The 11,636-nt window shown below is 33.2% G+C and overlaps 1 protein-coding gene across 1 annotated transcript; it reads left to right on the forward strand.

Annotated features, from left to right (window-relative positions):
- Nucleotides 1–2,185: 2,185 nt before the first annotated feature.
- On the forward strand, nucleotides 2,186–7,284 carry LOC132706603 (uncharacterized). The gene is made up of 3 exons (XM_060678023.1): nucleotides 2,186–2,320; nucleotides 3,808–4,014; nucleotides 7,082–7,284. The coding sequence occupies exons 1-3, from the start codon at nucleotides 2,270–2,272 to the stop codon at nucleotides 7,202–7,204; spliced, it is 381 nt and encodes a 126-aa protein (XP_060534006.1). The 5' UTR covers nucleotides 2,186–2,269; the 3' UTR covers nucleotides 7,205–7,284.
- The last annotated feature ends 4,352 nt before the right edge of the window (nucleotides 7,285–11,636 follow it).

An 11,636-nucleotide genomic window follows, 5' to 3' on the forward strand; every position in this document is an offset into this window, starting at 1 on the left:
AACATGACTTATTTTAACGATGTTCCAATTTTTATTACATATATTCAAGTCATTTTGATTTATTTTTATATAAATTTCTGTATATACTACTACTAATATTTACATACGTTTGAAAATTTTAATTATGGAAAAGATATGTAGATGATGTTTTTGGTTTCTGACCACGCTACCAGAAATCTCTTCAATCCTTTACTGACACATCCTTATACTGATCGATACCCAAATGCAAGATCACATCGCCATCGTGATTGTATAGTTTTCAAAGCAATACGAATCTCCTAATCAGAAAGTAACACATTTTACCTCAGTTCTTCTCTCAAACAATTGACTTTGACCAGATATCATAAGTTCGATCAAAAACTACACTTCACCAGAACCACTTATACAAATTCACTTCTAAATTCTGGAAAAATCATCATCTACGTTCGGGTAAATATAAAATTTCTCTCTCTCTCGAGAGAGATAAACAGTATGTAGTGCAGCTGTGGCAAAGAATACATCGAACTTCAGATCTCAGATCAGACTGAAAGAACACCAGCGCTCAGTCAGACTTAGATAAATAACATCAGCAGATTGTGATTGTGTTATGTGTATTGTCCATTTGTTTACTTTATTTGCGATTTGTGTTCACTTTGACAGTTGTTTATGACCAATATCCATGGTCGATTTGCAGCATATTGAAAAAATTGAGAATCTTGAACATGTAGAAAATGAAAGGATTAATCATAATAGATACAACAGCGTAAATCCGTATGAATTGAATGTTATTTAACAATTAACAATTGGTTGGGTTATCAGACAAAGTTTTGTGCAGATTTCTAATCAGTTGGGGCCGTTTATAAGGCTCCAAGGAAGCGCTATTGATTTACATATATCGACGATAGTGAAATAAAATTTGATCTGTATTTTATTCAAATACATCCTTTTCTGCAACGACGAATGTGAGTTCAACTATATCCATAACTATTTATTTCAAGGTTCTAATTGCATTTCATTTCTTCTTATTTGAAAATTGTAAAATGGACATATGGAACAGTTTATTTCTGTATTTCTGTATTATTTTTTAACGAATTCTAACGAAATTAATTAAGTACGACTTAAGTAAGTAGTGCTGCTACAAATTTATAATCATAATGGAGTTTAACGTATTATAAACTATTTTTAACTTAGATTTGTATGTAGCTTCATTGTGATTTTATTGAAATACAAAATATCTGAATACATTCTGTTGTATTGCGTACTGTATAATTTTAATTATATAAACAATAAATAAAATTAGTCGTCAGAGTAGTTTGAATCTGTGCTATCACTATTATTCAATGATATAATCAATAGTTTTGCGTCGTCTCAAGTTTTTTAATAAATGTTTTCCACTTCAAGTACATGATTAAGATGTTATTACCAAATGCTCTCTGGTATCAATTGACAATGTGTTTTAATTACATATAATTTTCAAAAAGTTCACTTATAGGATGGTAGTCTAATGAGCAGTCTTTAAAGTTTTGTGCTGAAGCTAACCAAGCGGTTGGTATAAAATCATCCTTCGAGTTACAGTGTTCCTCTGGATGCAGCTACATTCAAAATGCATTTCGTTATTGCTCCGTTTATCGAAGTTAAAGGGCCTAACATTCATGATAGACCAACATCATTCTGTCTTCATTTTTGAATTGGACCATCAGTAGTTTTGAAATCTTTAAACAGTTTAAAAAGTTGGACACCCGGTGCAGAATAAATTGCATAAAACTTTTCATCTTTCTCGAATGGTTTTAATCTGTAGGTAAGTTCACTTATAGGATGGTAGTATAATGAGCAGTCTTTAACGTTTTGTACTGAAGCTAACGAAGCGGTTGGTATAAAATCGTCCCTCGAGTCACAGTGTTCCTCTAGATGCAGCTACATTCAAAATGCATTTCGTTATTGCTCGGTTTATTTAAGGTTAAGGGATGATGGACCAACATCATTCTGTTTTCATTTTTAAATTGGACCACCAGTCGTTTTGAAATGTTTAAACAGTTTAAAAGGTTGGACACCCGGTGCAGAATAAATTGCATAAAACTTTTCATCTATCCCGAATGGTTTTAATCTGTAGCTATCATATCAAGGTCGACTACTTAATAACAATAATCTATTGCCGTACATGCACCGGATATACAGCGGGTATTGTCAAAATGCCGTGTTATCCAATTTTCGCTAGAAAAGAACGTTTAATGGGTAAATATATAAACTTTTCGAAATTGCGACGCCATATAGGTACTTTGGTGTCGTTAAGATGTCGCGTCTTTTAGCTATCGTTGCATCGTTCCTGATTTGCGGCGGCGCAGTAAGTTAGACACTAGATTTTTTTTGGTGAAAAATATTTCAGTTTCGCACTACTTCTACGGATTTTTACAATGAAAATATGACTTTTTGCGAAATAGCAACGGTACAATTTTTTTAAAAATTATTGTAATAAGCTGATAAACAATAAATTTAGTTCCCAAAAGTTAGTACTGAATAAAATAATCAAATATTACCCTGTTGACGGGCCTGTCGAAGACACGGGAGTGAATCTGTATATTATCATTATTATACAGTGTGTTATGTCTTTAACTCTGTTGTTTAGTGGTGGATGCAACTATTTGTTGCAGTTTTAATTCACTTTGTAGTGGTAATAAGACCGCTGAAATTGTTTTTTCATGTTTAAGCGTATTGAACGCAGGGTTGCACGATTTGGCAACCCGGCACTCCTTATTGTTATTATTTATAATAAGCAGCTTTACTGGTTTAAAGATTATTAAAATTATAATTTTGATAATTATAATAAAAGTGACAGACATCTGGCACAGCCAGATACTGTTAGAGCTTAAAATTCAGCATTAAATTAACAAGGGAACAGGCAACTCACGCAGTGGGGGCGTGAGTTAATTAAGAACAAGGAAGTATCTAATTAAGGGTTTATTAGGTAACAAAGAAAATCAAATCTTGCTAGTATGCATATCGCTTACAAACAAGGCAATTTTTAAAGTTATTTTTTTGTGCCATCAGAGAAAAATCTGTTGGACACTTTAATAAATTAATTAATTTTGTTCCGATTTTTGTGTTACGTAAATATTATGATGAATAGTTCTTTACGAGCGCATTCTCTACACCTTATGTGTGACTTATGACAGCCTTCTTCAAAACTACTAAAAGATACCTTCAGACTATCACCCGAGGTTTACCACTTTCCTAATTAATGAAATAAAAAATAGAAAGATTAATTCGGAAATTCAGCAAATATCTATAATATTAACGGGTACAACACGGAAGGATGTTGCTGAAAAAGACTGGATTGAATGGCAAGGAACTTAAATGTGTTGTAATCAAACAGCCTACCATATTGTCCAATACAGAGCAACAAAGTAATGCCACTGCTATAGAAGGACATTGACAAAGGCAACCCAAGAAATGTTTGAAGCATTTTAGACATGAGATTTACGAAGATCTCGTGAGTGAACCGTGGATCTATCAATCTAATCATTTTGCATAATTCGGTTTGCATCTAATAACAAATGATTTCCATGATGATATACAGTGTATGTTTTGTTTCCGAAAAGCACTGTAAAACAGGTTATTCAACAGTCACATTTATATCAGCCGACATGTGTTTGATATGTACCTCCATAAATGCATAAATTATTGATTAATGGGTTAAAAAATAATTTTCGCAGGACGGTTCCTCAAACGCCAAGACAATATGCTTTGAGATACACCATACAAGCAGAATATTTTAATTTGTATTTTATGTATTTATTATTAGATGCATTATTATGATTTGAAATATTCCAGGTAAGCGGACAAATAGACCTGATGAGTAAAGTCCGCAGCGATGCCGTCGAAAAATGCCTGAAGGATACCGGCGTGAGTTTAAAGGACCTGCTCAATTTCCAGGAAATGAGCTCGTTGGGTGAAAAGGAGATGTGCTTCGCAAAATGTCTATCGGAGACTATGGGCCTACTCGGGGCAGATGGGGAGTTAAATTTTGACGAGATTAAGGTAAATGTTATGATGTAGCAAGCGCATAATACGAAGCGAAAGGTCTCAACATGTGTTTCAACCACTCAAGTGCTCATATTCCGGTAAACAAATGACATATAGTCACCATCTCCACTCTAGGTATTAGGCATTAATGCCTGTTACCTTTCTAAGGTCTGCCTCAGCATCCATAGCATTCGGTGCTCATCTTGTATACATGTTGTTTCCATTTTTTCTGTTATCTTTAACCGTTCCGTTTATCTCATATATTTTAAGTGCTTTCCTGATGTCTTTATTTCTTATTTGGCCTCTCTTTTGCAGCAGTTAACTCTTCTTATTTCTTCTTGATTTCTATCTTCATTGCGTATGTTTCCTGGTTTTGTATTTTAACGTTCTTGTGCTCATTCCGGATATATGGGCATATTTATTTAGTTTTGTTCGATGTCGTGGTTATAATCATAAGAGACACTTCTTATTTGTTCCAAAATATTAGCATGTTTATTACGATTATTTTATTTTTGAACATATATGTTATGTTCCTATAAAGGTCAGATAAAGACGTAACATTCTGGGAAAATATGGGGCTATGCATTGCCTTATACAGACATCTAATAGTTCCAACGGAATTCCCACAGTGTATAAAACTTATTTCCTTTTAAATATTCTGTATCTGCCTAAAACCTCAGTTTTTAGTTGCTCTTCAAATTCTACAAATATTACAGGAATGATTAATGTGATAATAAATTAATTGATCAACAATTAATAACTATATCCTATTGGGTTTGCTGTTTAGTTAAATTTGTGGAGGTCATTTCTGGTCGTTTTTAGACCATGATTTTGCCTTTCCATCTTGGTTTCTCCTAAAAAGTCCAGAATATTGTGTTTTTTTTTTCTGGACACATAAGATATTCTAAGCATTATCTTTATCTTTATCTTTAGTGAATAGTCCCAAGTTTCATCAGGATTAAGTTATTTTTCTTATAACCGTATTGCCGGCGTAACGCAGGTGATTAATGCATATCATCCGCGGTATCTTCCAAAGCTTTCCTGAAGAGCTCATTAAGTAAGGTGTAGCTATGGATATTTTTATACCCAACACAAAATTTATTGTACCTCTTTGGTGATTTATCAATCGGTATAGAATAGATCTGAATAGATCTGATAGATGTTATTAAGAACTCTTGTTTCATAGTTATGTATCTCATTAGAAAATAAAACTTTGATTACTGGATAACTTGACCTCTAAATGATGAATTTCGTCAAGCAATACCTCAAAACTAACTATGTGAAAAGCCTTTCTCGGGTCCACGAACACTGCAACAATTATTAATTATTATTATACAAGGTGGGTCAAAAAGTAGATGTCGATATCAAGTTCCCTTTTTTTAAATGGAATACCATTTTTTCGAATCTCTTACTTTTTATGAGCAAAAGTAACCAAAACCAACGGTTCAAAAGCCTTTCCGAAACATTACTCAGGGTATTTTTATTAATTTGCCTCATTTGGTAACTGATACTAAATTTTGTGGTTTTTCCTTTTCGACGTTGGATTCTAAGTATCCTCATAGTAAAAAATCCGGTAGAGTGATATCTGGAGATCTTGCGAGCCATTCTATTGATCCCCTTCTATCAATCCCAACCAAGAAACTGCGAGAGCAACTTTTGAAAATATTCTCTACAAGAATTTTACTGCTTGCAAAACATCTGGACTCCTCTTGACCCAGTTTGTATATATTTTTTCTAAATTTTGCTTGCTGTTGATCTTATAATGAGTCTTTTTAGATATTTTGGGCCAAACAAATGACAAACTTCTTCTTGAGTTATCGTGTTTGTTTTAATTTCTTTTTCATATATCTACAAGTTTCATTTAGATACGCCACATTTACTTTCTTCACTGAAAATAACATTATTCTTTGGCATTAGCTACTAACTGTTCACTTCAAAATAAAATGTATGTTTTTTTTTTATTTTTTTGGTCTTAAAAAGTAAGAGATAGGTCGGTATGCTCGGACTTCATTCGCGATCGTAGTTTTCTTATGGATGAATTTCGTGAAGGTCGTCCAAAATTGGTGGTTGTCCAAGAAAACTGATTCTGCAGGATCGTCATGTGATTTACCATGAAACTCTCGGCATTATTGGCCTTTAAAAAAATTTGTTCTCGTTGGATTCCACGCCTTTTGACATCAGCTCAAAAAAAGGCTCGTGTTGATTAGTCGAAGGAACTGCTAAAAAAATATGATCGCGGTGCAGCAGTCGACTGTGTGGGTCTTTCAGAATGAGACAAAGCACACAAAAGTTGTTCGTGCGTGAAGCATCTCGAAACAAATGGTAGCCTGTTTTTTTAGGAAAACTGGCCATGTTGCAACTGTTTCTTTGGTGAATGGTAAAACAGTCAACACAACCATTTGTTTGCCAAAGGTCTTCGAAGAAATTAGAAAAACCAACCGCCGAAGACTCTCCACGACGATCAGTGCAAACAAAGGATTTTTTGAGCATTCACCATATAATCCTAAAAGCAATTGATGCGTTTAAAAAGCATAATATTTTGGAGGTGCCCGACTCGATGTGGGAAAAGTCCTTTGAAGATTCGTTTTATCGAATGCAAAGGTGTATTGATTATCAGGGTGAATATTTTGAGAAACAATAAAGTCATATTTGTTGGTAGCTTATAATTTCTTGTGTTAGATATGGAGATTGACGAATTTTTTTGTGCTTAAAATTTGACTCAGAATTAGATTTAAAAATGGTGTTCTATTTAAAAAACAGGAACTTAGTATCGACAAATACTTTTTCCATCTACCCTGAATATTTTCTACTAATTATGATGGACGTGTGCGAGCATTGTAGCATTATAGCATGAAGTCTCTTGTAGCACTTATCAGCACACAATCCTTAATAAAATTAATAAAGAAAATTGACTTTAAAATTGGGCCAAAATTTAATGGTTTTTATAAAAAAAAATTTTTACATTAAGCTGGTACGGAGGAGGACAAGGTTGTTTCTTTTCTCTCGAGTTTGACACTCCACAATTGAGAGATGGAGTATTATTGGCATTTTCTAGTCGAAATGTTTTGCGTTCACGTTTTAGGCCATTATTCCTGCCGGTATAGATGCGGAAGTGGAAAAGAAAGGTGAAGAATGCGCGAGGGCCGTAGGAAAAATATCGTCGTGCGCCGACATGGGTAAACTTTTCCAATGTTATCCCCAATAATAAAGCTATCGTTCCGGACTTGTATTTTTCGGTTACTGTATACGGACTAAGTAGAAATAAAGGTCTAACCGAATATTGTAGCTTATTGTTTTGAATTTTACGCTTTATTTGGCCACTGTTTCATAAGGCAATTCGGAAAGCTTACAACCAGGTTAGAACTTATAAACAAATTTTTAACGATTACAACACCCAAGGCACCTGGTGAGAATCGAAACCACAACCTTCGGCAAGTTGAGTTGGCAGGTCTTACCAACCGAGCCATCGTCGGTCCCAATATATAGGTTCTACTTCTTCTTCTTTTACTTTTACTATTGGCCACGACTGCTAGGATTATTCGGCCAAATATATAGGCTAATTACTAATTACATTATTTTGTTCGGTTTTGTGTTACGATTGTTCACTGTGTGCCAATTTGATCGCGACTGAGTTAGTAAGGATAGAGCCTTGCGTTTTCGCAAATCTTTAGTTCTTTTTTGTGATGACGTTACAATATCTAGCTTTTCGTTTATGTTTTTTAATAATATGTAGGTCATAAAGGTATGTGAAATATTGCAAGTAAAATGTCGATGTATTTAAAAATTGCATTTTTTTTGTCGGGTTTTTTTGTGTTATCCTGTATGCTTTAAAATAAATTCAAATTGTGCACTCTAACCATTTGTACAACTTTTAAACTGTACTTCTAAGGAGTGATTCAGGAATGAAGCCATAGTTTTCGTAATGCACAAGCAAAATATAAGTAAATCATCACCACAATTGCTTCTAAATGACAATATTTTTGTTGGAACACATGCTTAACTACATAACTTTTAGCGCAAACCAGTAAAGCCATGGTCAATATAATTAAATAATTCTGTAGTTTGTAGAGGCCTAAACAGGGTGATCCATTACATTTTTTATAATACATTTTAGCATTTAATGTGCAGACTTAATATTACTTTTATATCTAGGAGTTATATCTTTTAAAAACTTTACCTTATTAATTACTCTGCAAGAAAACGTATACAACCCCATTAGATGTGCGGATCGTCAACATGGTATCTAAAATGTAACACACAAAATGTTACACAGGGAGAGACATATAAAATAATAATAAAATAAATGTAAAACAAATTAAGAAATATACATATTTCACATTTAAAATATTCTTCCACTGAATGGAACATTTTCCCGTGTGTTTTGTTTCAAATAATTTTAATAGGCATTTTAAACCTATATAGTTTAGATCTTTCTGTCCCACGTGTAATCTCGAAAACAGCTTTTCATTCCTAATGTTTGATTCAACATTATCAAAAATTTGGAATACAGACAAGGAAAAGTGAATATTTTTTGAAATAATCTCTACAAGAACTTTTAAAGGACACTTCCACAGGCTACTGTAATACTATTTACAAAACTTCTGGATTCCTCCTGCGTCGAACTTGTTGACGTTTCGTCAATCATCCTATTGGCGTCTTCAGACATTAACCAAAATATATTAATTTCAAAATATCTATGTCTCTTATATACAACATGAGCTTAATTTTCAGATAATCAACATGAGTAGCCCATGTGTTGTTGGACAAACGTGTTTTAACGATTTTTTATCAGTTTTCAATAGAATGCTAGACTTTATTTTTCCATTGCCACGGATTTATTTACCCCAATCTGAATCATTTCCATGATTGGTGCTCCCTTTGTCTTAATGTTTCGTTTTGGTTTTCCCAGTATTACAACTTTGGAATCGTCACAGGGAGTTGTGTGGCAGTTAGAGGTCTCGGACGTTTCAAAACAATTGCGAAAAACTTAAGTAGGTTGTTTAAAATAAAGAGCAGTTTCTTATATAAACGATGGGGCAAAGGCCAACCATTGGGGAGATATCGCTCTACAAATATTGCGGAAAAATAATGTTTTAATACACGAAAATGGCTTACCATTATAAAAATATTTTCTGTTTTTAGAAAATTAAAGTAAATGAAGGCGATTAAATTAGACTACACCTATCATTCTTCTTTACTAAATTTAAAGAAAAAAATTTCGATGGATTTGATTAATGATTTGTTTTTCTTCTGTTTTTTTTTTTTCAAAAACAGTTTTCAAATAAAACACAATTAGAAAACTAATTTGGGTTCCGCTTGCATTGCTATTGTTTTATCTTTTATTTGGAAACTAAATAAAACATAAAATTAAAAAATATATTTTTGTAAATGTCATTGTGTGAATTTGTCCTTGAATTTTCTTAAGAGTAATGATATTAATGTAATGTCCTCCACTCATATAAAAATATGCTGAGAGTGTGTTTTTATAGTAGCAGTAACAATTCCTTTTTTGGATTTATTGCGTTTTGCTTAAGGTAATTAAGTTTACATTATTTTATAAATCTAATAAAACTTAAAACTTTAGTGAAATATTTATATAATTAACAAAAACATAAAAATATACAGTTTAATATGTAAACCAACATCTACTAAACAGTAAAAGGTATTTTCAGCTTTATCTTGTTGCTTTCAAAAAATCGAATTTTTCGAAAATATCTACGTTCTTATAAAAATTTTACATCTTGGTACCGGTAGGTCTTATGGGAACGCCATTGATACAGAAATAATCAGCGTCAAAAAAAATTTTTTTTTTGTTGGATTGTCTGTTCTCCGTTCTTGTCTTTTGGTTTTTCCTGAATAACTTTAGAACCATTGAAGCTACAAAATTGAAATTTGCCTCCTTTTTCACCGTCCACTAGATACATAAGCCTGTAAGAAATAACCTCGATCCTACGCCGGCATTGATCTTTTTTTCGCGATTTTCGACTATTTTTTGAATATTGTTATGAAACACGATAGGTGTCCGAAATTTGAAGCAATCGACTTCATATTTGGCACATATATGCAGCGTGATGGAACCTATTGAAAATGGGGGGCTGGGGAGTAGGGAAGAATTAAAAAAAAAATTGTGTGTGCATGGTTTTATAAAAATAGAATTTTTCAAAAACCGTTTAGAAAAACTGAAAAAAATCTTGACTCAGAAGACGCAGATGATATGGCTCCATAAACTAAAAAACTGAAAAATGAGTCCCCCTATTATTGAAAATTGGCAATAATTTAAAATATGTTTCAAATGTGACTTTCTTTTACATGACGATATAGCCCGCATAGACAGCTAAAACCTTTGCAGTTATGATTTTTAAATATGGTACAGGGTATTGGTGATGTTCCCTGTAATATTAAAAAACGTAATAAGTGCCCCAAATTTGCAGCTACCGACTTTAGACTTGGGAGAGAAGTAGCATTCCGGAGCCGTATTAGACTCTATAAATTGGGGGCAATAAAATAACGCGAAGTATTTTCTTAATTTTTTTTTTGGTAATTTTAGCTTCCAGAAAAATCATCTTTTCCTCCAAAACCTTTCATCCGATTGGAAAAAATTTAAAACCGGAATGCGTGGGAGATTCGGCGCTATAACTTCTGTTTTACGCATTTCTGCGATTATATACAAGGTGTTTTAGTTATGGACAAAAATCTAAAACACCCGGAAAAGTGTTCTTTTACGGAGTAATTTATTAACCGTAAATCAATATTCGTACAAAAAATAACTAATCCGTTCAAACAGTGCTATAGGCGGTATTTACGATTTTCGTCTGTCATGTTCGCTGCTGGAGATATTTGAAAAAATCCATATCAAAATCGTAATATCTCGCATTCAATCTAGACACGATGACGTCATTTACTATTCGGCGTACTGCATGCTTTCGGAAAACTATTTATCCTGTTGAAAAAATTCATATACCCGAAAACGTGGGCGATTTAGAGCAATAACTTTTAGTTTGGACATTTTTGGGAATATGTAGAGGGTATGTCGATTATGGGTAAAAACAACAAAGAGATCCTGAAAATTGCCGTTTTCATGGGAAAGTTATTTGGCCAAAATGAAAAACTATGAAACTACGGGATAATTTGGTTTAAACAGTCTCGAAAATTGTGCCGAGAGAGTTTCAGGTTTCGTCTGTCATACAGGGTGTGCAAGTTACTTAAAATCGTTGGCAATCGTTATTACTTGTACAATGTTTTACAAATTTTCCAAATTTGTCTTGACTTTGAAGTTCATTGATATGTGAAAGACACTTTACACAGGGTTTATGTACAATAAAATTATATCGATTAAGCGAAAGTTCCATAGTTGTTCTCAGGAGCACGATAGAAAAACAATGCCTCACTCTAGGACAAGAAACCGCCAAGAGGCCAAGAGACCCACTTGCCCCGCACAGCGATGATTTTTCGAAAGCAATCCTGTTGTTCTCCTCCAATTCAACTTCTGCAGTTTCTAAATTAGCCTTGTACTTGGCTTTAACAATGAACTCTCGAAGGACTTGTCGACAAATATTTTATAATGTAATTAATTTTTTAAACTATTACCTTATCCATTTTCATTTTTCCAATATCTGACGCGCAATAAAGTAATACTT

Source organism: Cylas formicarius, unplaced genomic scaffold, assembly GCF_029955315.1.
Source record: "Cylas formicarius isolate icCylForm1 unplaced genomic scaffold, icCylForm1.1 PGA_scaffold_8__14_contigs__length_24414737, whole genome shotgun sequence".
NCBI classification, from domain to species: Eukaryota; Metazoa; Arthropoda; class Insecta; order Coleoptera; family Brentidae; genus Cylas; species Cylas formicarius.

Coding starts and splice junctions, on each gene's coding strand:
- LOC132706603 (XM_060678023.1), top strand. CDS start 2,270: ATGTCGCGTCTTTTAGCTATCGTTGCATCGTTCCTGATTTGCGGCGGC. Junction 2,321..3,807: donor TCCTGATTTGCGGCGGCGCA/GTAAGTTAGACA, acceptor GAAATATTCCAG/GTAAGCGGACAAATAGACCT. Junction 4,015..7,081: donor TAAATTTTGACGAGATTAAG/GTAAATGTTATG, acceptor TTCACGTTTTAG/GCCATTATTCCTGCCGGTAT.